Source organism: Opisthocomus hoazin, chromosome 4 (genome assembly GCF_030867145.1).
Source record: "Opisthocomus hoazin isolate bOpiHoa1 chromosome 4, bOpiHoa1.hap1, whole genome shotgun sequence".
Lineage (NCBI taxonomy): Eukaryota > Metazoa > Chordata > Aves > Opisthocomiformes > Opisthocomidae > Opisthocomus > Opisthocomus hoazin.
The window spans coordinates 55,750,758-55,775,766 of record NC_134417.1 but is presented as its reverse complement, the minus strand read 5'-3'; the positions used below and the strand labels follow the sequence as shown (position 1 = coordinate 55,775,766).

The following is a 25,009-nucleotide window of genomic DNA, read 5'->3' as shown; positions in this document are numbered from 1 at the left end:
ACAAGTACGAATGGGAAGCTGCACAGTGTTTTTTAAAGGCTAAACTGGAAGCCACTACATCTATATTGTAACTGTGTTTATGTGTGATAGGAAAGGAAGCTGGATGCTTTACAGAAGCAGCAAAAGAAAAATAAGCACTGTTTATGACAGCATTGACATAGCGCAGAAATTATGGTCTGCAGTTTCTAGAGCTGAGAGGGATTTTTGGCTACAGGGAAATTGTCCTCCATCATCATGGATTTTTCACATACTTTGTATGCTTAGAAACACCTTGGCTTAGATAGCTCCAAGCAGCATTTTGCACAACATTTTCTGAATTTGGAGCTTTGTCAGAAGTCTTGGACTTTTTAACGAATGGGAAAGAAACCTCATAGTCTGAGATAGGCAGCCCCGTAGAGCAAAGAAGAGGGCCGTGGACGACGCAGGGCAGACTGAAGACAAGTCAGAGCAAGGTTGCGACAATACCTGGCACTGGCCAAAACCAAAGCAGTATTAACCCTGCCTACAGTTAGAGAGCAGGGAGGCCTTGCTGTAGCCTCACTGCTATTCCAGCCCTCTGAAATGCTTTCGTAGTTCAGGATGCTTCTGTGCCATTCCAAAGCCAGGCTTTTTTTGCCTCTCTGTTTTCTTCCTCCCTCACAAATGTCCCTTTTCAAAGGTGGCAAATGTTGCTTGGTACCTGGGCAGCACCCTTCTTGTCCTCTCCTACCTGCTCCAGCAGCTCCGTGCTGTGTTGGTCTGAACACTGTCCCCATTGAACTCGAAATTCAAAGTATTCATCTGTTCTAACGAATTAAAAAATCAGTTCTGGGCAGAATGTCAGACATAACAAATACTTTTAGGGCACTGAAGTGGTGACAGAAAAGCTGTGCAGCTCCATTTTTAAGCGTGCCTTGTGCATTGATTGATGTGCATAATGTAGACTGTTAATTTTTTTTTTTTTTTTAATTTTCTTACCTCAGGAGGCCTGAGATAATGCGGTGATGAGTGCACTAGCCAGAGCGGCCAGGGGAGGGATATTCCCACTCCTGGTCATCCTCTCAGCCCAACAGCAGGCGGTCTGAGACTGGCACAATTTCGCCTGTGACTGCACCTTCTCGCCCTCCGCTGATAAATAAGCAGGCTAATTGAATTAATAAACAGAGAGCTCTTTTCCCTGCCAGCTGGAGCACCGTCAGAATGTGTGATAAATTATCTATCAATGCTTTAACCGCAGGGAAAAAATGAAAAAATTAGCTGCCTCAACCTTTGCTCTCCCACTCTTCTCCCTCCTTTCCCCTTCCCCTGTCCACCCAAGCCCCCAATTTGGTTTGCCTGCACCCTCCTCACCCCTCGTCTTTTCTCCTTTGGCAGATCTCCAAAGAGAAGTAGCCGTGAGAGAGTAACTCATTTGGCCAAGCCGCTAATGGGTTATTAAGGCTGTAGGTGGTGGTGGGATGCTGACGTTCCCTGGGAAAGAGGGACAGAGGCTGCGGGAGCGCGAGGCACATGTTTGGGGCGAGACTGCCCGTGCCTCGGCTGCCAGCACACAGCGGGCTCTGAATTGCACTTAAATTGTGAACCCCTGCGGCCGAGACAGGAGCCGCACACGATGGACAGCGAGGGGTGCGGCCGAACGGGAGGAGACAAGGCGTCAGGAAGCCTTGCACTGGCTTGCTAGGGGCAACTTCATCATAACGCTTAGTCCGGAATGCCACAGAGGTGGGTAGTGTGTGAGGTTTATTCACTTCAAAAGAGAGGAAAATGGTGGGACGGGACTCAGTGGTTTCTGTAATGTGGTCAGAACGTCCCTGCCGTCACCTCCCAAAGTGCTGTTCCCTTTTGGAAATAGCGTGTGTCGTACGTCGAGTCCCTCAACAGCCCTAAGTAACAGGAGAGGAGAAAGATTTTGCTGCTTCACACTCTAGGTAGGAGGCAAATAGCTGAAGTTTCTATTGCATTTCCTTGATTTCCAACATATTTGTGTCAGTGCTTGTCTGCCTTTGCTGGCCGCTGGTTTCCCTCATCGCATCTCCTCTATGAGCTTCCCAGTGATCAAGCTGGAAAAGCTCCCCAGTTTGTCTCTTTCTAAAGCAGCAAGAAATGGGACGTGCTGAGTCGCTGAGGAGTCTGAGATGGGAATGAGATCACAGCGTTACGATCTTGTGCAGAACATGACATTTTTTTCTGGTGCATATGTCAAATGAATCAGACTGTGCTGGTGTCAGGAAGATGGATAATGCTGTCGGCAAGGCTGAAGGAGGAGACAGGAAGCTGTGTTAAGCACCAAAACAAGACGGTATTTATGCCTTTCTCCTGCATTCAGTAGAAGTACACAAGAAATATTAAAAAAAAAGAAGGCAGGGCAACAGGAGGAGTAGCCGGATGCCTGACGTGCTTTTCAGAGACTCGTCTGTGCTGTGAAGGACGGTGAGCGTGGATGGATAACCGGTGTTCCGGAGTTGCCCGTTTCTGCACTCCTGGCAGGTTTTTTGATACGTGGGAAGGTGTCCGGGTCTAGCATCGCCCTGTCGCCATGGGAGATGTTCACCCGACACGGGACCCGTTCTGCCTCCCTCGGGGTGCAGAGTGCTGCCAGGTCCCTCTGCCTGCCTGGCCCCAGGCAGGGCACCTCTACCAGGGATTTGCCCTGAAGTGATTATTTCTGCCCTCTTTCCCTTGGGCAGGAGGGACAGGCAGGAGTCCACAATCAAGTCAGGCAGGATACTCTGTACCTGTCATGGTGCCGGAAAGGAAATCCTGCTCGTGTGACAGCCACCGCAACTGTGGGTCTAGCCAGGCCCCTGACCCGTGCAGATTTGTTCTGTATCCTGTGGTACGTGCTGTAGGAAAGCCAAATCCAGCTGTCCAGAAATGGCAGGATGAGTCAATGGCTTACCAAGCAGGCGGCATCCTTCCCTTCCCTGGGGAAGGTTGGTGGGTTTTTTTCACTCTGACACGTTGCTCTGAAAAGCAGTATTGCCAAAGAGTAAGCATACCATCCAGACGAGAGTGAGCAGCTGAAATAATGCCTTTTACTAAGTCACTGCTTGTCAGCCGAGCCATGGAAAGTGTGTGGGGATGTGTTCCTAGCCCCTTCAAACACAAAGAAAAGCTTATTAGTGTAAATCACATTCATACTTTGTTTTTTCCGCTGAAAAAAACTATTTGGGAGTTTGATTCTTCTTAACATCTTGTTTCACAATGTAGCTATCCTAAAGTGTATTAAAAAACCTTGTGGCACTTATAGAGTAGCTAGATGGTATCTGGTAGAGGGTTGAGATGTTGCTGTTCCTGGAGCCTCACTTGGCTTTGAAATTCAATGCGACTGACCCAAGATACTGCCATTTGAAAGCAGCTGATACACACGGGGTGGTGAAAAACAAGGCAGCAACTTGAGCTGTGTGCGAACTGAGGGGATGGCGTTGCAGGGGAAGAACAAAGGGGGCACGGTGGAGGGCAGCAGCCTGAGGGATGAAGTCAAGGGAAAGGTGGGAAGGCTTAAGAGATCTTGCATGAGGGTGTAACAGGACAGTACATATCAACACTGGTATGTTGAATGCTGAATATTCATTATATCCATGAAGAGAACTCTCAGCATAGATAAAACTTAAGTTTATAACAGGGAATATTGACAAAAACCAAACCTATTCACACCCCTGATGGTTTGTATTTATGTGCTACATGCCATACGTGAGTGCATGCATTTAAAAAGTCAGTAGTCACTAGGTTTTCACAGGCAGACAATTGAAAGCTGTCTGATGAATTAACATGTTACTTTCATTTTTTGAGGGACAAACGCTGGAATTGAGCTTTAAAAAAATATGAAATAACCCATAAGAACATTCTTATTTTGTATGTCCCTGTACTGTACTTTGAATTCTAGTCATTTCCTCAGGAAAAACAAAATCCATGAACGATTTAAACGTGTTTCAGGAATCACTTAGCTTTAGAAACGAAGGAGAAAAATAACTTCACCTGAAACTACGTGGTAATGAGACAAAGTCTAATTACCTGCATTGAATTCTTCAGTCGGGCCAATAGGCTAATGAACATCAATACTCTTTCACAAAGAGCTCTGGGATCCCTAATGGCTGTAAGTGGTCAGGGCTTTGGTTTTACATTTCAGAGTCTGGTTGGTATAATCCTGAAACAAAATCTACAGATCAGATCATATCCCCTACACAGTTAGAGAGAGAGTGTGTGTGTGTGTGTGTGTGTGCCCCCATGCACATGTGTGTGTACGCCCTTGAGCACTGCACATCTGGGATAAAATCAAAGCACTTTTAAGTGCACATGTATCCCATTCTGGCTTGCTGGTAGCCCTTTAAATGTGCTGGGTTTAATCCAGGAAGAACGAGTATTCAAAAATCACACCAGTAAAGGAAAAAAAAAACACCCCAATTTTAAATACTTGGATGGTATTTTTCTTTGAATATGAATTACTTAATCAGCCTTAGTGAGAGGTGGGCGATGAAAGTTCAGAAATCTTTTGACAGAGGAAGACTTTGAACCTGACTTTCTCATGTCCTTGGTGTGGCTATTATGCTTATGAGAGGGAAAAGGAAAGCAGCAACTTGCATCCTCGGCAAGAAACTGAAGTCACTCTGTAAGGGGTCTCAAGGCTTCAGAGCAGTAGTCTGCAGACGGAGATTTTTGCAGTGCTAATCCTGTCTGATCTTTGAGTACAGATTAAAATACGCGAACTCTTTCCAGTGTTAAAGAGTGCTCTGATTCCTGGCTTGTATAGGAAATGCCCCAAACTTCCTCTGAAATCAGTTCCTACTTTTCTCATTAAAACATTCATGAATGTTCATTGTGGGCTCAGGCAAGATAAATATATATATGTATATCTCGCAGTGCAAGCGCTGAACAAGCACTTCCCACTTGCATTGTACTAGAAGATGAGATACCTAGTTAAAGCGTTTGCTTGCGGGAGTGAGGGAGACCTGAGCTCCAGCCACTTTGCCAGAGGCTTTCCCAAAGTGTTTTATGTCCAATGCGAAGAAAGAGCCTGTGGTCTCTCAGCGCGGGAATGAGCTGTGATACAGGCATTAGAGAATAGACCTGGAAGATGGGCAGTACGGACTCAGGTTCCCTTGAGCCCAAGTTATCCCACTTCTTTGCAGGGTGCTATTAACATTGAGGATTTTATTGCCACCTGTTTTTCTGTGTTTTTCATGGGTGGCAACCTGGCATGCATAGGAAAAACTGTCTATTTGGAGAATTAGGGTGGCAGTTAGGTATGTGCCTGCCTACTGACAGCAGGCACGGGCAATTAATCCCCCAAATGTCAGGCGTTTTGCTGTCAGAAGCCTGCCTCTCCAGGGGTAGGTAGCAGCTAAATAGCAGCTTTGCTTTTGGACTCTGGCACACAGAGGGAAAATTAGACAGAATTTGATTGTATTTTTTGGATCCTTCCATTGGTATTGTATGTTGAAATTATATGACACCATTTGCCAGTAATAAATCACTTTGCTGTCTGTTGTGTGATTACATAATTAAATATCCCTTGTCATGGATACACATGCAGGGATTGACTTAGACTTGGTGGGAATTAGGGGTTTGATTTTTTGAACTTTACATTTCCTGACTCCTGTGCAAATCAAATCCAGTTGTTTAAGACCACACTGAGAAATGATTCATACAAGAAATAGTGTATGGTGAGAAGCACAAACTGTACTTTCAGCGTATTTTCTGTCTGGATTATAATTCACTTGTTCATTAAAAATTAGTGTAGAATAGGAGTGGAGAATTTAGTATTTTTCTATTCTAATGCTTAAAAAGGTGGTGCATTGCATGAGGATAATGATGCTTATCTTCTTTGCAAGGTGCTTTGAGGTGAACAGGAGGAGATTGCTGGGTGGAGATGGGATATAAACTCTATCGTGTTTTCTGCTGTGCCTGGAGCCGCGGCCATTCTCAACGAATGCCGCCAGAAGATGGCAGCTCTGGCAGAGTACCCTTGGGCCACCCTGGCTGCCACCTGCATTGTATTACTTAAAACTGGCAGTCGTCCGGAGAAGTGTCACTGGGACTGATGTCACCGGGCAGCGTGGCTGCTCGGAGCTCCTCCGTGCCCCGAGTTCAGGGATGCTGAAGCAGCTCTTGCAGCTGACCCGTCCTTGAGCAGCATGGTGTCTATTAGTTTTATTGCCGCTTTGATTGTTTGCAGTTGATTCTCTGCTTTCTGCTGAAGTTTAATTCAGTTTGCATTTGGAAGGACAAGGGAGCAAATTTCTTGTTTTTATTAGAGGCTAAGCTGCACTGACGGCTGGATGACGATCCATTGTTCGTGTTGTTACAAGATCCGACTAAGTAGGGAAGAAAGCACAAAGGAAGGGAGACGTATAATTCAGATTTGCCAAACAGCCTGAGAATAATTAGAAGATTAGCAGTTTGGCGCTGTTTACTGGTGAGTTGTGAATTAAATGCATCCCCCTTTTCTCTTTACATTAGTGTAATGTGTCACTTTCGGTTCTGGATTTCATGTCCTTCGCACACCTCTCACTCCTCCTTCAGTCAGTGTGCAGGACTGTATTTTACTGCGCAAGAAATGTAGGAGCAAGCATTTAATGTGGCATCAGAGACTTTCTAATGGCCAGTATCTGAAATGTGCTCATAAGTATCTGCAGTTCACTTACTGGTTGGAGATGAATCGCCTCCAATTTGCTGTTATGAATGTGAGTGGAACATTTGCAGAGTGGTTTCTGTTATTTACACTGTGAAATGCTTGTAAGCAGCCAACTATAAAAGACCTGAATGACATTTATGCTTAAGTTCAGTCATCGCAGTCATAGTTGGAAGAAAGGATAAAATTCAGTGTGATGCTCTGAAATACACTGGATGAAGTTCTGTTTGCAGCTTTAGCTGCCACCAGCTTAACTCCGTGTATTCATCTTGGGTACGGTGCTCAGAGGAGCACAAGTAAAAAAGAAAACTTGACCATGGCATATGAGAAACCAATATTAGTGCCACTGAAGTCATTGGTATGCTTGCCATGGAGTTTGGCTAATCAAGATTTTTACCCCGAGATTGCTACCCAATTGCAGATGCGTGGGGATGCTTGATGTCTGTATTTTTTCTGATTTCCCACCCCTCTCTAGTCTCTTCTGTCCCCTGCAGGGAACTTATTACACCCCTGTATAATAAGGACTAGAATCACGGTCACTAGTGCAAGAAAATACCTTTGAGATCATACTCCATCTGCCTGCAGGGACCTGATATAATCTCCTGATAAGAATATACCAGACATTAAGCTGATACTACAGCTGCTCTTGTCTCTTCTCTAATTTAGTGGGATTTGGGCATGCAGACCAGAACGGGAAGAGACATTTTTTTCTAAGTGCAGCAATGCGTACTTATTCGGAACAGTTCAATCCTACTCAAAACCAGGACTCCATACCTGTCCCAACCTAAAATTCAACAGGATGATATAATAGCTTATTGTATAATGCAAGCACAGACTGCCCAAGTAATAACATCTATAAAATTAGAGGAGATTTTTGTCATTTATGCACTGAGGAATAAATGGGAGAAAATTGTAGTTTATTGTCATATACGGGAGAAAGTTGTAGTTTATTGTCATGTACAGGTTATGGCATATATTATTTATAGCCTGCTGTACTACATAATGTATAGCTATAAATATAACATGCTATAAATGTTATAAATATTTGTATACATGTGAAAATCCCCGAATTATTTGAGTTTTCAGTTGTGGAAAAAGCAACCTCCAAATTTACAGGTTTATTTTTTTTTTTCCCTTTTTCTAACAAACAGAAAAAAATGCTGTCTGTTTTTCACTAGCAATTTTGGAGAAAGAAAGGTGGGGCAAAACCCAAGGCAATCTTGAAATACATGTCATGATAGAGAAAAATTAGAAAGCAGCAAGATGCTGAACTGCAGAAGTGTTAGGGAAGCTGATACTATTTTTCATTCATGGTCTCAAATGCTTGTAGCCCGTTTTTGGCAGACTTAGGGTTTGCCCAAAGATGTTCAGCAAATAAATGATGATCTATGTTGATGAAAGGAAACATCAAGCAATTCACTGCAGCATGATGTCAGGCTTCAGGTGGAGGAAGCACTGTGAAAACTCTCTGTTTCTAAACAAAACAATATTCCAGGTAAAATGACAACTTTTTTGAGGTGATAACTTCATATAACTTTCAATGGAGTGGCTTCAGAGTAAATGTGTCAGTTAGGGGTGTCGTCATGAGCAATAGTACAGGGGACACAACACTCGTACCTGTGGAGCACTAATACTCACCATTCCTATTTCCTCCTAAGCATCAAAGATGAGAGTTTTTGTGCTTCTGGCTTCCTGGAGGATCAAAAGGGAATTTTCTTTATTCACTCGACCAGAGGCAAAGCAGGCTGTTCTCTGTGAAAGATTTCTCATGTTGCCTTTGTCACTGACAGCCATTAATGGAAATGTCATGATCAAATGGAAATCAGCTGTAGCTGATGTTGGTCGCTATGTTATTTTGATGAAATAAGAAAAATAATCAGTGAAGGGCCAAAAGCCAGGTAAGATGAGCACCTGCATTTCCAGCTGGCTTGAGTGGGAACTCGAGGTTGGTGGGGATTTTTTTGAAAATTGCACTGTAAAAGAGAGAGAAGAGGGATTGTGCCCTAAAAATCACTGCCACTGAGGTTAGCTCAAATTTTGGGTTTGGGTGAGAGCAGATCTGAGTAGAGAGTCCTCTGTTTCAGCCCCGATTTGTGTAGTACCAGGTACCCACAGTCTCTTAAGTCAGTCGTGTTGTTCCTGAAAAACTGAACGGCCGCTGGATCAGGTCCTGGGTTATCGTTGCATTCTAGAGGGTATTTGCTGAAGTGGTCAGTACAGTAAGCTCAGTTTTGATGCCATCGCATTTTATTTGCACTAAACTAAAACAACTGTTTGCAGTTAGCACACGTAAAACGAACAGTAACAAAAATGCAGCCTGCCCTTCCAGCTCTACACATACTCAATGCAAAGAGTTCCCCAAGCTCTGGTGGTTCTCCCTCCCTGTGCTCTAACTAAAACATCCAAAATAACTGATCTGGGTGAAGACCGAGCAAAAAAAAAAAAGTTTATCATTCCCCAAATGTTTCTGATGGGCAGCAGCGACTGGGTGATGGAAGAGAAACGTTGCTCCCGGTGCGTGTGCAGGCAGGGCTCTCGCCGCTGCGCTGCGGAGCTGATCTAAGCACAATGTTTCAGGGAGGCGAGGGCCGGGCGATGGCTGTTGCTGCACTGGGACAGGATGAGGTGGAGAGCTGGTTTTTTACCAGGACTGGGATCCAGGGCAGCTGGCCCACCCTCCCATTGGGAAGAGTGAACAGGGAGCTTGTAAAATACACAGACCAAATGGAAATGACCCCTGTTGACTGAAACCAGCTGCATGTCAGACCTCTCACTGTCTCTCTTGATTTGCTATCTCAAATAAATGGATGTGGTAGAAGGGGCTATGGAAAGAAAACAAAATAATTTATTCTCCTTGAAGTCGTGCCACACTAATAAGCCACAGTTTTTACAGCTGAAAAAAAAAATGTTTATTCGCAGATTAAGTTTTTCCCTCCTTTTTTTTTTTCGGCTTTATGAGTCTGCAGTTTGGAATAAGACATGCTGTAGTTCAGCTTCAGAGACCTTTGACAAATATAACATTGGTAGATTTTGTTACATATTCATCACATAAAACTGCTGGCTAATGAGAGCTTGTTTTTTTTGCATTTTGATTCAGAAAACAAAGTAACGACAACTTTTGTTGGTGCTTTGGCTTAGATCTGCCTGCTGGCTCAATCCTGTGAAAAAGGTCATAATGAGTTTTGAAGAAGATGTGCAGAATTACTCGACTTATTCGTGTGTTGTTTTCCATATTTTTCATAATACACTGCTGGATAACACCAGTTATTCTGAGCACTGTGAAGAGCTGCTTGCAGTAAGCAGGGTAGCACCTGAATTTGGAAATGTTAAGGACAATAGCTGATTAAATCCCCCATTTTATACCCAGGATGGTTTACTGCTATTGGTGTTAGACTGAGCTCTGTTCTCCGTTTAGATATAGGGAAGGAGGTATTTAACCTTGCTGCCGTAGTTGCCTCAATCTCTTTTTGAGAAGATTGTCAAGTTGTGACACATGGCATAGTGCCGTCATAGCTTGGTGGGCTTTTTTAAGGCAACTTCTTAAAAGTCATCTGTCTAGTTTTCCTTCATGCAAACTGAGGCACTGCTGTGTTTTGCAAATGTATCCTTTTTTAAAAAGTCTTGTTCAGCCAATTGATCGCTAGTGAAATTAGCCACTAAATTTGGATTAATGGTTCTATTAGAGTGTCTTGGTGGAATGACCTTCATGAAGTCTGCAAAAGCACATAGAATACCAAAATTTGAGGGTGATATTTGATAATTGACCCTATTTACTTATTTTTGCTTTCCACAACCTTTTTTTCTCTAATATTTTTCTTTTTTTTTTCTCCTTAAGAATTTATTTGTTCCTCACTTGAGGGTGCACAAACACAGTAGTGTAGCAGCTTTGAACATAGGAGCCTTTACCTGTGGCCTTGCAGTGGAGTTGCACAGACACATGTTATTTCAATATAAAGTAGATAGAAATTCCTGTCTACAGTTTCTGAGTGTCCTGGCAGTCACTGTCTTTGCTTTAAAGACAAAACCAAAATGTATTCAGTCTGGTCATTGCTCCTCCACTGGAAGATTTTAGCCATGTTGGCTTGAAGGATCTTCTTACCATCGTCTGTGATCTGCAGGTATCTGCTATGGGGAAAGGCACACCTCTGTTCCTCATACCACTGCTGTTTCTTGCTGGCTGTCTATAGGTGGCATCTCTTACTGATGAGCTATCTGCTATTCATTATGTCCTCTGGTTGGATAATGAATTATGAGCTAGTTGATGGGTGGTTATTCACAGGCTAGTGTGGCATCAAGTGATACCATGGACCTCCTTCCTTTAATTTTTATCTTACTATTTTCTGCTGAATAATTACTTGCATCAGTGAGGGTAAACCAAGCTTACACTGACTACTTAAAAAATGTAAAGAAGTCTTGGGTGCCTGCCTATAAAGAATGTTCTGTGTTAAGCAAGATGAACCATGGATACCAAGGAGGTTTCTGTGGGTTTGGAAGGAACCCTGCTCCTAGCTGACATATGTGAGGCTCTGCCTTTGGCACACTCTTCTAGGACGCTGGTAATTTCAGTAGAGGGTAGAATGACACCAGCAAGGTGCCTGTATGCCAGTACAGCTCACAGCTTTGGGATGACCCTGTAATTGCGCTGAAAGGGAACATTTTTTTCTTTGTGTTTTAGGTATAGCTTTAGTACACAAGGGCCCTATCCTGCAGTCCAAAATGTGGCAGCCCTTCCCATTGCCCTTTGGTGGTATTCAGGTAAAAATGAACAAATTCCATTGATATTAAGGAGAGTTTTGCCCTGGTCGGAAATCCACGGCCTAATCCAGTGACAGTACACAACATGAGGAGTACAAAACGGAGAGTGGGATTAGCGTGCAGTAACAACACAGCAGGCATTTGAACTTTCCAGCAAAGAAAGAGGGTCAGGTTGAGGCCACCCTCCTTATTTTCCTGTCTTTCTGATGAAAGACCAGGTTGGGTGCTAGTATAACTGTAGGATATATTTGAGTCTGAATTTGGAAAACATGTCGATGCAATGTATTTATCAATGAGTTTTTAAAATAATATGTGTAGTAAAAACAATAGGGGAACTTTGTTTCACCTTTATCTTAATCAGACTTTCCTTTTTAAAAGTAGCAAGAATACAAGCTTGATGAAGCTACCACTGCTGAGCTGGCCAAAGAGAAAAGGATGAGAACCAGTTATTTTTTCTCAGCAGCACAGTAGGCAATGTGTAACTGTTAAATTTAAATTCAGACATTTATATCTTTACATATTTACAGTGTAAAACTAGATCAGAGCCCAAGAATGTTCTTTCTCAAACTCAAATAAGATGCCTTTTATCAAGGAAAGAGCAAGAAAAAACCCTAAATAAATCTCAAAACACAGGACAAGGCACCGTTTCTACAACAGCAAAAATCTTACTCTGATTGCTCAGGTCATCATGTATGAATGTTGAATTTTCTGCCTTGTTCTGTTCCAGAGATTGAAGGCAGCGCTGACTCATCATCCTGCTGCCATGTCGAATGGGAATATGAACACCATGGGCCACATGATGGAAATGATGAGCTCGCGGCAGGACCAGACGCCACACCATCATATGCACTCACATCCTCATCAGCACCAGACGCTGCCACCTCATCACTCATACCCGCATCAGCACCAGCATCCGGCGCACCATCCTCATCCTCAGCCTCACCACCAGCAGAATCATCCCCACCACCATTCCCACTCGCACCTTCACGCGCACCCAGCACATCACCAGACCTCGCCGCACCCGCCGCTGCACTCCGGCGGACAAGCACAGGTAGAGCTTCATGCCGTGCTGCATTGCTGAGCTTTGCTGTTTTGTGGAGTTAAAGCCTGATCCCTGTATTGTTTCTTCTTGCACGCATGTCTCATCAAATACAAGCCCCTCAGGCTACTCATAAATGTCTGCTGCTGGTGGTGGAGAAGCACAAATGTTATTCAGAAAACGGAGTGAAGCAACAACTTGTTTTGCTGCTTAATTTGCTAGACATTTGTAATATCTTACTTTATAAGGAGCTCCAAGGTTTTTCAGTGCTCTGAGCTCTGAATATTGCCACATATTATGGATGAGGTTTATTATGGAGATTAGCATGTTGTATATGTTGCTTAATGTGTTTGAACCTAAACTTCTCAGGCCAAAATTGAAAGAGCTGTATGTGTTCTACCTACAGAAATACATAACACAATCTGTAGTGAAGTGAAATGGCACTTCATGTGCACACTCAAAGCAAGAAGTGTGTGTAAATAAATAACTTCACCAAACTTAATGAACTATTTATTTTCTATCAAAACTGGAGATAGTAGAGGTAGTTTTAAGGTAAGATACACTGACTTAGAGGAAAAGGAAAAAAGATCCAGATGCTGCAAAGGGGATAGCTCCTCCCCAGCTGTGCAGTATGAGAGAAAGCCAAGATTAGCTGAGTGCAGGCGATAGTTGGTGGATGTTGTGTCAGGAGAAAAAGACGATGAAGCTAGTGCAAGGAGAAAGATTTAAACCGGGAAGGCAATTTTGAATTGGGTTCAGGTGATGAGAACTCAGTGAATGTCTCCATCAAATGAGGTGGAGGTCTCCATTTTTGAACCAGATATATTGGCTTCAGCAATTTAGATAATTCAAGATCTGAACGGAATGCTTCTTGAACTAATGAACTAGTGAGCATGGGCTTCAGCAGCCATTTTTAAGAGGAATTCTATTAATGTCTTAAGATGATAGGCTTCTTCATCAGGATCGCACATGAAAAATAAAGCTCTGGGGGCAGTGACTGTAACATGTCATGTCAGGTCAGGGGAGAAAATTTAAGGAGGACAAATGGGCAGTGCATAGACTGAGGACACAGAGGAGTGCCAGCCATAAGAAGTTCAATCTGTGAAGTATTGTGTTGCTTGCAAATGCCTTTCAGGCAAGCTCTTAGTAAACATTAAAGAAAATGAGAGGATTTGGCTGACATCCCAGTGTCCCACAACATTAACTATTTACTAACATCTAGCTTTCTTATTGTAGAGGCTGCAAGCACATGGGATTTCCCTAAAGCATTTGCTAATGTAAAATGAATTGTCAGCTTTAGAGAAACAGTCTAAATAAGAGAGCAGCAGACTCCCCTGTGAGAGGATGTCCGCAGCTTTCCTAAGTTTAGTTCAGTTTTTACTTTGTGAATTCAATTATTTTCCCATCTGTTAAATGAGTTATTTTCCTTGGAGTTGTTTAAAAACTCCAATAAAAAGACATTATCTCATAACAGAGAACCCAAAAGTAACCTGATGGCTGTCTTGGAGATCCGTGACAGAGTAAGGATGAATTTGTGCTTAGCAGACTGAAGACTCCACGGATGACATGGAGGAGGTCACTTAACCTCTCTCAGGCTTTTAAAACGAGGGTAATAGTTCTGACACCTCATCGAGGGGTAGGGAGGATAAACATGTTCATGCAGGTGATGGAGTCAGATACCACACTATAGAGCACCACTGCAAAACATCCATATTACCACTTTTAACAGGTGAGGAGAAGGCATGGGTACAAGATAAAACAAACCTCCCAGTTTTAAGGATAAGAGCAACGAGTTAGTGCACTACGGCTGCCTCTTCCTCTTAACTTCTGTGCTGCTGAAGCTGGTTTTGAGTCATAGAATCATAGAATCATCGTATGGTTTGGGTTGGAAGGGACCTCCTAGATCATCTAGTTCCAACCCCCCTGCCATGGGCAGGGACACCTTCCACTAGACCAGGTTGCTCAAAGCCCCGTCCAACCTGGCCTTGAACCCTTCCCTGGAGGAGGCATCCACAGCTTCTTTGGGCAACTTGTTCCGGTGCCTGACGACCCTCAGTGTAAAGAATTTCTTCCTAATATCTAATCTAAATCTACCCTCTTTCAGTTTAGAACCATTACCCCTCATCCTATTACTACAGTCCCTGATAAGGAGTCCCTCCCCAGCTTTCCTGTAGACCCTCTTTAAGTACTGGAAGGCTGCAATAAGGTCTCCCTGGAGCCTTCTCTTCTCCAGGCTGAACAACCCCAGCTCTCTCAGTCTGTCCTCATATGTGAGGCGCTCCAGCTCCCTGTTCATCTTTGTGGCCCTCCTCTGGACCCTCTGGACCTTCTCGAGCAGGTCCATGTCTTTCTTATGCTTATTCTAGTTAGAACAGCTTTTATTCTCTGTTAGCTAGGCACCCCAAAAGACTCGCAGTCAGGCAAGAAGAGATACAGACACCAGGGTAGGTGGGCTGACTGGCAGCCACCAAGCTGTGTCAGATCCACCCTGTGTCCCAGCATGTCACTGGAGTCCATGGGCCCATCAGGGATCAAGGAGGTCTTCACCTTGTCCATAGGTGTAAGTGTTGCCAAGAGGATTGGGAACAGAGGGCGATGGAGTAGGAGTCCTAGGGTCAGCAGCTTCCCGGGGCAGCAGAGCTCCTGCTGCCACGTTTGCTCCCATGGTGCAAAGGCAATAGTGATTTCTGAACAGATGCATTACTGGGGAGAAAAGAAGGGTTTGCTGAGTAGTAACCACATGGTTATTACTTTCTAAGCTCATCCATAGTCCCGATGGTAATGGCTTCTTTGGGGTCAGCTTGCTCCAGCAGACATTAATTTTATGGTGCATTTTACTAATTATTAACCTCCTTATTCTTCTGAGCCAGATTCTTCCATTCCAAATCACCTGCCAAATGACATGGTCCATGCCGCTGTGAGCCATGTGGTCCCATGATGAGACTGATGTTGGTCTACGCCACACCCTGGTGTAATGTCAAAATTTGTTTCATGCTTTTCAGCTACCATTTTGATACATAGGAGCCCATGAATTATGCTTTTGTAGAATGAGTGAATGGGTATTAGTTTTGTGGTAAGTTGCAAAGAACAGAGACAAGTATTGGATCAAGGATAAAAGTAGAAATCACCTTCTGATAGGTATCTTTCTGAGAAAGACAGATATTTTATCAAATTGTAGATTTGTTGCCTCAAATACTACAAAAATAATGCTATTATTTTCGTGTTGCTCCCCTGAAGGTTTCTTCATATCAAATTTGCGAGAGTGATAGCTTTAGTAGAGTAGGGGTTTGTATGTTGTTTCATTCTGTTAGTTGTCGTACGTTTGTCTTCATTATGGATATGTGATTATCATCCTGTAAAAAAAAAAAAATTAACCTCAATTTTAATATATGTTCATTTTCTTTTTTATACCCCTAGGCAGGGCAGCAAACTCCTGCTAGAGAATGATGCTTAGACAGTTACTAAGATATAACCCAACAGATTTCAGGGTTAAGAGTTATCTATTAAGAGACAGTGAATTATCTCACGTAACATTATTAGTGATGTAATGGCAACCTTTATAATTAATATCTGCCAGAGATGGAGAGAAGATTGTGTTGTTCTGAAAATGCGCTCTGACTGCCCAAGACTGACTGGCAGATTCTGAAAACAAAATGAGTCATTAGTTATTCAGGAGAAAACAACCATATGAGAGGAAAGAGAAAAAAGAGAAATCTAGAGTTACTGTTTTCTGCCTGTGTAGCAGACCCCATGGAGAGAGTTAAGAAACAAGAATTTTTAATGCTGCATGAAAAAGGAGAGAAATGGGATAAAGAAAGCGTTTGGTGTCTGGAAACATAAATAACAGATCTCTGAAATCCGGAGAGGTGTTGTATGTGAAAAAATGAAAGGCCTTTGATGAGGTGGTGACACTAAAAGGGATCTCTGAGGCCTATGCGCTCAGACATCTTGCTGAAGAGGAGGCGTGCCCGGCCGCAGTGGACAGGGAGCAGCTGGCATCCCTCGGCAGCGATCTCCTGGCCAGAGGTCCTGTGCGGAGCAGCTGCCGTAGCCCTGGGACTCCAACCCCTGGTGTGGACAGAGGGCTGGAGATTTTACCAGCAAACATAAGGACTTAATACAAATTTTAAAAACCAGTCAGAAAGCGCGGGGTGATATATTTATTTTTAGAAGGTTATTTTTTTAAAACAGTTTTCTGCTCCTGTGAGAGAGATTCCCTGACTGTGCAACAAAAAGCTGGGAATAAATTCAGCTTTATGTGAAAAGCGTTATCAGATGCACAGAATAATTACACATAAAATTGCCACTTTAATTGACACAAGTCAGCTGGGAGAGGGAGCAAACACTTCTTCGCAGTTTGTGGCGAGGTTCTAGACAGAAAAGCGACCTCGCAAGACGATAGTATCGTTTTAATTGAGACAGACAGAGGTGTTAGGCAAACACATGTTAATTGCCGCAATTGAAATTCAGGGCTCGGTCTGACAAAGCACTGAGTACGTCCACTCCCTGGAGCCAAAAGGAAGCACCTTGGAGGTTTGGGCTTTTGCCAGAACACGAGGGTTAATTTTGAGTCAACAGTTCAAGTTTCCAGACTGTTCCAGACTGTGTTGGAGCAGCGGCAGCAACGTGAGTGTCGGCTCCAGTTCCAGCTGGGTGCGAGCAATGGGACCGGTGGGTCGGGCTCCTGAGCCCCGAGCACAGTCCAGAGCCCGTGGCCTGGGTGCTGCGGGGAGGCAGGAGAGCAGTCCGAAAGCTGGCTGCTCCCAGGCAGCTGAAGGTGAAGTCTGATGCTGGTTCCTGACAGGGATGTGGGCATGTCTTTCATCCTCCCAGGAGTCGGAGCACGGACTACGTGGGGCTGCCCTCACTACGCACCTTTTCTGTAATGGCATTGGCCAGTTACTCTCAGGAGCGGGGTCAATACTCTCCTGCACTTGAAAAAGCATAAATACGTATTTTTCCATAGTTTTGTAGCAGCGGGGCTGGATGTGGTGTGCCGCTACTGTCAAAGCCAGGCTGCTGAATAAAATGGAGCATAGTGTCCAAAGGGGTCAAATGGAAACACTGGAGAAGGGGAATATCCCTCCTCCATGGAGTGCAGGGATACTAAAACGCAAGTTGGAGTTCAGGTACCTAAACCCTTTCTTTTGCCCCCAGCGGAGGGCCACCGAGGTCTGCTGGCCTTGCATGATCCCAGCCCGCAGTTTCCCAGCTGCACTCTTCTGCAAAGAACCCTGCAGCTCCCATCTCCATAGGTGGTAAAGCACGAGGCAGAGACGGGGGAGCCTGTGAAATAGAAATGTCCTAAAATTTTGGAGGCAATTGGGAAAAAGAAAAAAGAGAGAGACAGAAATAAGGCCACTACAGTCCTCTGCTTTGATTAAAACAGTTGCTGAGAGAAACTTGACATTTCAGGTTTGAAATAGGTGGTGGCAGAGAAGGTACCTAAGTGAATGTTTTTAACAGCTAACTGTAAGGGGGAAAATATTTTCCCTACTAATATTCAGAGGATCGTTTCAAAAATATCTCCCCTTTGCCCATGGTAAGGATTTGCCAGCAGCTAATTTGAGTGGCATCTGGCGCAGCCTTTCGCCTTGTGCCTGCTGCAGACCTCGCCGGGGAGCGGAAGGAGGGTGTGAAATTTCCCTTCCTCTTTCAGCGTCCCCCTCCGTAACCTTCCCCCCCTCAGCACCCTCTGCCAAACCTCTTCTTCCCCGCCAGGTTTCGCCAGCGGCGCAGCAGATGCAGCCCACGCAGACGATACAGCCGCCGCAGCCGACCGGAGGTCGCCGGAGGAGGGTGGTGGACGAAGACCCGGATGAGAGGAGGCGGAAATTTCTGGAAAGGAACCGAGCCGCCGCCACGCGCTGCAGACAGAAGAGGAAGGTCTGGGTGATGTCACTGGAAAAGAAAGCAGAAGAGCTCACCCAGACAAACATGCAGCTTCAGGTGCGAGCCACTGTCTGCACCCCCGAGGACACAGAGGGGCTCTTTGTGCTCGGAGGGGCTGGCGGTGCCGCTTTCGGGGCTGCCCCAGCACAGCCGGCCCCGAGCGCGGGCATAATCAAGGTCGATTAATCAAGATGTGTGTGCTTCAATTAAAGAAATAATTGCATTTTAGCGGGATAAGCCAGGAAAAAGCTGTCTTGGGATTTAGAAGCCTTCACTAGACAGAGTTGTATTTATTTTCTTTTCTTGTCACCGCTTTTTGTGGGGATTTTTTCTTGGAAGTGCCATTAACTCGGCTGTAAAACACTTCTTCAGAGCAGGGCATGTAGCTAAATGCTCATTCAAAGCCAGCGAGATAGGAGAGTAAATAGCTCAGTCTACCAGTAGCGAAAAGAATGAAGTAAATGGATGAAAATATCCTGCATTAATACAATAAAAGCCCTCCTTATGGTGATGCCCTTCTTATGGTGGGCACAGTACTTCTGCCCCGTCCAGAAGTGTGCCTGTGCGCTGCCAAGAGCAGAAGGACCATTCACGTGATGGCACTCCCCCAGAACATCCTCCACCCAAACACAGAGGTGTGAGCAGCACCCAGGCACCAGCTGTAGCAGAGCTGTAGGTGACACGCCGTAGGTGACAGCAGCCCTGCCACTGTGCCCCCAAGTGCGCAGGCTGCCGTTTGCCCCCATGGTTCTGGCCCCCTGCCCTGATGCAGAGAGCCAGAGTATTTCCTGAGTGGATTAAAACATTGCCTCAAGTATCTCTGGTGCTCTGAAGTTAGTTCATTTGTCAGTTTATGTCATCAAATCTGGAAGCCAAATTGCCTTCAGAAGAAGTTCTAAAATAATGTCATGGACAAGTGTTAGCATAAACCTAGCACATGAGCACTGAGTGCCATTTTTGCTCAATTTTTCCGAAGTTGCAGAGAACTGTCTGTGTTCTTGGGTTTAAACTTTGCAGAAGAGCCTGATTTAAGCTTTGTGGCAAACCAAGTCCTCTCTTTCTTTTCTAGAACGAGGTTTCCATGCTGAAAAATGAGGTAGCACAGCTGAAACAGTTATTGCTAACACATAAAGACTGTCCGATAACAGCTATGCAGAAAGAATCGCAAGGATATCTAAGTAAGTAGCTGGTATGTTTGCACTGCCTCCACACTCCTCACAGGAAAGCAAAGTTTCCAATTCTTCCTTCCAAAACCTCTTCTTGGTCATATTATCACTTGAACTTGTCTTCTCAAACACCATCTGAGCCGTCCAGTCTCCTGCCCTTATTTATCCAGCCCCGCTCAAACCCCCGAAAGCCCTGGTTTCCATCCCACCCAGCAGAGCTAGCCTTCCCCACCCCTCCCTTCCGCAAGGAGATGCACACGGATGGACGCTCGCTGCCCTGGGGAGGATCCCGCTTGAACTCACAGCTCCAAACCTGCAGAGAGTCCTCCTGGGCGCAACGCTACCAGCACCTTAAAGTAACTCTCAAAAGGGAAGTTAAAAAAGGAAAACATTACAGTCCCCTCCAGCGAAAATGGTACTGCGCTCTGACAGTGGCGCAGGCCAGGCGCGGCACAGGTTTTCAAGGTTTGTCAGCTCTTTTTTAACTCTTATCTTTTTTTTTTTTTTTTTTTTTCAAAAAAATCTCATCTGATGGAAACGTTAAATCGATTCTGGCTAGTTGATGCATTTTAGGACTGTGGTAATTTAGGGACAAATTCTTTGCTTGGCACTAGAACGGCTCAGAAGAGCCTCCGGGCTAATATTTGCTAAATTGCGGCATTCTCTTAAAATAAGAGCCAATTTCTGTCTCCTCTGCATCACTATGCATCTGGCTTTTTAACAGTGCTCAGAGAAAAAATACATAATTGTGTTACACACCTGTCAACTGTTGCTTGAATTAGATTTTCTGTACTGCAGTGCACTGCACTCTGATTTTGATTCCTGCTGGAGCAAATAAACCATTTAAGCATCCCACCTGATTTTGTAGACCTCAAGATATTGGACTTTTTATCCTGACATTGTTTTCACAATCGTTAAGGTCTTGGACTTTTTTCAAGTTCCCAACTCTTGAAGTCAGGTTGATACCAGAGAAGCTGGCTTTAAACAAAAGAAAAAATCAGAACAAAAAAAGCCTGCAAAAGATCAGAAGACGGAAAGCGTTGGATAACTGTGTATCTTGAAATCCTGTGACTTGTGCGTGCCTCAGGTTGTTAGTATTGCTGCCGTAGTAGTACATCCCTTTTCCAGGAGTGTCGCCAAGCCTGGGCTTGTTAGTGGGATGGATAATTGAATGTGTGTTGTCTCTGTCCCCCCGCCCCCTTCCCAGGTCCCGAGAGCAGTCCTCCCGCGAGCCCGGTCCCAGCTTGCTCCCAGCAGCAGGTCATCCAGCACAACACCATCACGACCTCCTCGTCCGTCAGCGACGTCGTGGGAAGCTCCACTCTTACCCAGCTCGCCAGCCACAGAACAGACATCAACCCCATCCTTTAAAAGTGGTTGATCAGAAACTGCTAGGGGAGTGTGGTAGCGTATCAAAGCGTCCTCTGTGCTAAGGACATCTGCAACCTTAACTCAAGCCTGGAAGATTCCTCAGTTCTTGAAAGACTCTGACTTTCATTTTTATAGTTATTAAAATGTCTTTTATACTTAGTTACATAAAAGGGAGTTATGCAATTAATATGCTATCAGCTTGAGAAATGCTTTGGTGCTTTCTCCAGTTTTTTTGGTACCAGTTATTTGTTTATAAACCTAACTGTTTCTGTACATAGTCACGTTTGCTTCTCACCAATCTAGCCTGAAGCCTCAGAAATACGGAGTTGTGTTAAACTGCAGCTTGTTAACCAACATGAGGCATGAAAAGTATTAAACAGAGTCTCATGTAGGTAACTAGGAGTAATTAGGCTATAAATACAGAGAGAGGGCATCTGCTGACAGCATAATAAAAAATGAGTTAGCGTTGTGCTATCAGCAGACCCCATCTTGCATTCAGAGCCTCTTTCAACGCGGTTACATAGGATGTGGCTATCAGGACAAAATCAAGCCCAAATTAACGTGCTCTTTTGTCTAGCCCTCCCCCTTCTCCTCTCTCGCATACCCTGCCCTTTTTCTCCTCTGGTTATTTTTACACCTTCCTTATTCCCTTCCCAAACACTTCTCATTCCCTCAGCTTTTTTTTCCTTCTTTTTTCCATTCCAAGGCTTTCTCACTTCCCTCTCTTTTTCTCAAAGAATGGTGATGAACAAGCAAAAACTTCAAGCCCACCTAAAAACTGTCAGCATGGCTGCTGCTTTCACTAGCTCTTCACCCGCAGCTGGGCTACGCCAAGCATTCGGCTTTTAAAAAATAGGAGCGCTCCTGATTTAGTGTTTTTAATAAACAGCGAGAGGCAAAAGCAGTGCAGCCCCAGGTGAAGCGGGATTGAGAGCCAGCTGTGTTGATGCTAGCAGCCCTGTGAGCTTCTGTGGTGCGGTACAGGCGTAGCAAGCAACACCTGAGAATCACAGCAATTCTTCTGCACTGCCAGTTGTTAACAAACTAAAAAACATTGTTAACAAACTAAAAAACATGTAGCATATAATAATTCAGAAAAGTTCTGTTCCCTAACCCGGTTGCGTTGTTGTGGCAACGAAAGCTGACAGCCTCAAGTTTCGTGGGCTATAAATGAGTAATAAATCAGCGTAACGGTGCTGACCAGTTGGAAAAATGCCATTTTTAATTCCGAGGAAAAGACCTGCTCTCTGCAGGCGTTCCTTTAAGCGTCTACAGAGCGACCCCGAGCTGGCAGACAGCAATGTAGCTTCACTGACTTTAATGGCACTTAACGCCCGTTAACCGCGGGTGAGGAACTGTCTCATTAGGACGCTAAATAATTTTTAGAAGGCATGCAGCCGCTAAAAAGTGCTGCAAGAATGGCAAATCCCACTACACTCTGGATAAAATTCAGTCCTGCAAAGAGGGTCTGGAAAAGGTTCAGGTTTTTGTTTGGACTTTGGGCCTGCCCCTCAGCGCGACTGATTTGCATCCCCGAGTGGCATAAGTGGTTGATGGGAAAATCAGGTGGAGATGATGCCCATTAATTACGCTGCCTTGCTGTATATTGGGACCTGATTTTGCTCTCAAATCTGTCAGCAACAAAACCTCCCGCTGCTTCCCCGGAAAGCTGGTGATAAATGTTCAAACATTTTGAGCTGCAGCTTTAATAGCAAAAGCTAATTCACGTTATTCCTGGCAAATCCTCTAGCCCTCAGCAGACTTTATTCTGAAACGAAGTTCTCCTCCTGAAAGGGTGTGTCTCTGGTATTTAGAGGAGTTGTGAGGTTTAAAAGGGTGGCTCTTCTGCATGCGGGAGGCAGAGTGAAACAGCTGAAGCATGAGGCACCGTAAGGAGCAGGGCCTGCCTGGAAGGGAAAGCAAAATTCTGAGGATTGTTTGTTTCCGAATTAGTTCTTATCTTGGTAACTAACTTTTAGTCAGCATTCTTTAACAGCTCGCTTTCCATTTATGCAAATACATTCAAAAGAAGAAGATTTTTAATGTACAGTGTAAATCTTGACTTGATTATATAGTCTAAGAACCAAAAAAAATTATGAAAAAATACAAATGTAAAGGATTTTCTATTATATTTTAGACAAACATATACTTTTAAAATGTTTTAAATACTGAGTCTATAATTTTTTTTAACCTCCAGTTGTAATAGCTAAATGGTTTTGCTTCATCATGGCTCCCAAGGGAACTTTTTTCAAATATGCAGTTGAGCAAAATGTTCCAGCTGAGTATCCACTGTGTAAAAAAAACCCAAATAAGCATTTCCCCTGTGTCTGAATTTCATCATTCACCACGAAAAAGAAAATGCCATTGCAGGGTTAATTTAAAAAACTTTCTGTCTATATGGGTAGCACTTAAATACATTAAAAAATAAAAATCAAAAGTTTTTGGTAATATTAGAATACCCAGTTGAGCTACACTGCACTAGAATTACGGTTTAGCTTCATTTTATTCAGTCTCCTCAATTAAAATATTTAGCTGTTAAACTGAAAGCCTCTACATTAAAAAGAAAAAAAAAAAGAAAAAAATACAAAAACCTTGCCTAAGTTTTGTTAAATTCAGCAACTTGACAGTTTGACTGATGTGTATTATATATAGCTCAATTATTTCTTTTTTTAATGCTAACTAGGCAAGCCAACCACACATGTTGGCCTAAATGTGTAATTACAATGAAATGTCTCCTCTCTATACTATTGGCCTTTAGGTATAATCCTTGCTAGTGATGTGGAAATAAGTAAAGGATGAAAAGCTATTTGCTATTGCTTCTTGTAACTCTGTCGCAGGTTCACAGGCCAAGACAACACGCAGCATATTTATATCGGCTATATCGTCGGCAAAAGGACCAACCGTACCAGGCACCTTATATTATTCATCAGATTTGCTTCTGCATTAAAATGCTCTTGTTTTCCAGGAGCGTGATCCTGCAGCCTTTCCTCAAGCTGCCAGCCCGGCCAGGTGCCGGAGGCTGACTGAGCAAAGGCTGCGGGAGAAGCCCCTGTCCCTCTGTCCCTGGGATGTCCCTCTGCCATGCCGTCGGTGGTGGCAGCCTCTTCCTAAGCACGTCACTCTAAATGCACTTCCCGGGCTCTTTCCATCGAGGATAAATCCTGCTTTTCCATGAGCTACTACTGGAGGCTGCTCCGCTTCCTTCCTGTCACACCAATCCAGCCCGCTGCTGGGCTTGCCGGGCTCCATGCCCCATCCCGTGCCCCATCCCGCTGCCGGCGGACGACTCGGACCGCTTCCCTCGCCAGCACTAGCAGGGCAGCGATCCTCGGCCAGCCGCTCTCTCCGGACGAGGCGTTGCGGGGGACGGCACCTCTCATCGCGCAACATGGGGAGCGCGCTGGAAATCTCAGCCACGGACAACTGCAATACTTCGATCGGAAAGGAACGATGCTCTGATCCGGTTCCTGCATCCCCAGCCCCCCCCCTTCCCTGACTCGATTGATGCAAGCCATATTCGTAACGCTGCCTGTGGGAGACAAGTAGTTTGTGTGCTATCATGGTGTGTTTTGTAAGGACAACGATGATGATGATGATGGTGATGATTTATGGAGAATTTCACGCTGTTGGGTGTTAATTCCTGCTACGAAGCTAAATGTCTGCTGCCCGTCTTCTGAATAGTGGAAAGTCAATGGTTCAGTGCCTCAGTGCGTGTGGATTTAGTGTGCTAACTGACTCTGTCCTGTTAACTAACACGCCAGCTATAACTGTTGTTAAATGCCCAACTTTTGAGGATTCATATTTTTTTAAGCAACAATATTTAGTGTTGAAAACTAGCCTTTTAGTTTAGGCAAAATGTGCTTTTTAGCAGCTAATACCTTTTTTAAAAAAAAAGCGTATAGAGTGAATTTATGAAAATTCATGAGGACCAAAGCAATTTTAAAACAGGAATCTATTAATTTAGTATTCACATAGAATTTTATAAAGTATTTATTAATAAATGTTATTTTAACACATTCCATTTGAACAGTATTCTTGTACAGAATCTGTTTGTGTTTTTTAAGTTACAATATTAGTTTTGCAATAAACTACTCTAGGTGTGCGTGCATCTTAATCTTTCAGGGTCTCAAGCAGAAGTCATCCATCTAAGATGGAAAAGCTCGCTGAGGTCAGTTG

The 25,009-nt window shown here is 44.2% G+C and overlaps 1 protein-coding gene across 2 annotated transcripts in view; it reads left to right on the top strand.

The window, feature by feature from the left end:
• The window catches only part of CREB5 (cAMP responsive element binding protein 5), a 255,855-nt gene extending 231,079 nt beyond the window's left edge, over positions 1-24,776 (top strand). For both annotated transcript variants that reach the window (XM_075417436.1, XM_075417435.1), the window contains 4 exons: positions 12,093-12,416; positions 18,126-18,353; positions 19,366-19,474; positions 20,670-24,776. In XM_075417436.1, coding sequence (XP_075273551.1) covers positions 12,093-12,416; positions 18,126-18,353; positions 19,366-19,474; positions 20,670-20,833 — 825 coding nt within the window. In that variant the 3' untranslated portion in view covers positions 20,834-24,776. The remainder of the gene's footprint in view (positions 1-12,092; positions 12,417-18,125; positions 18,354-19,365; positions 19,475-20,669) is intronic.
• Positions 24,777-25,009: the final 233 nt, after the last annotated feature.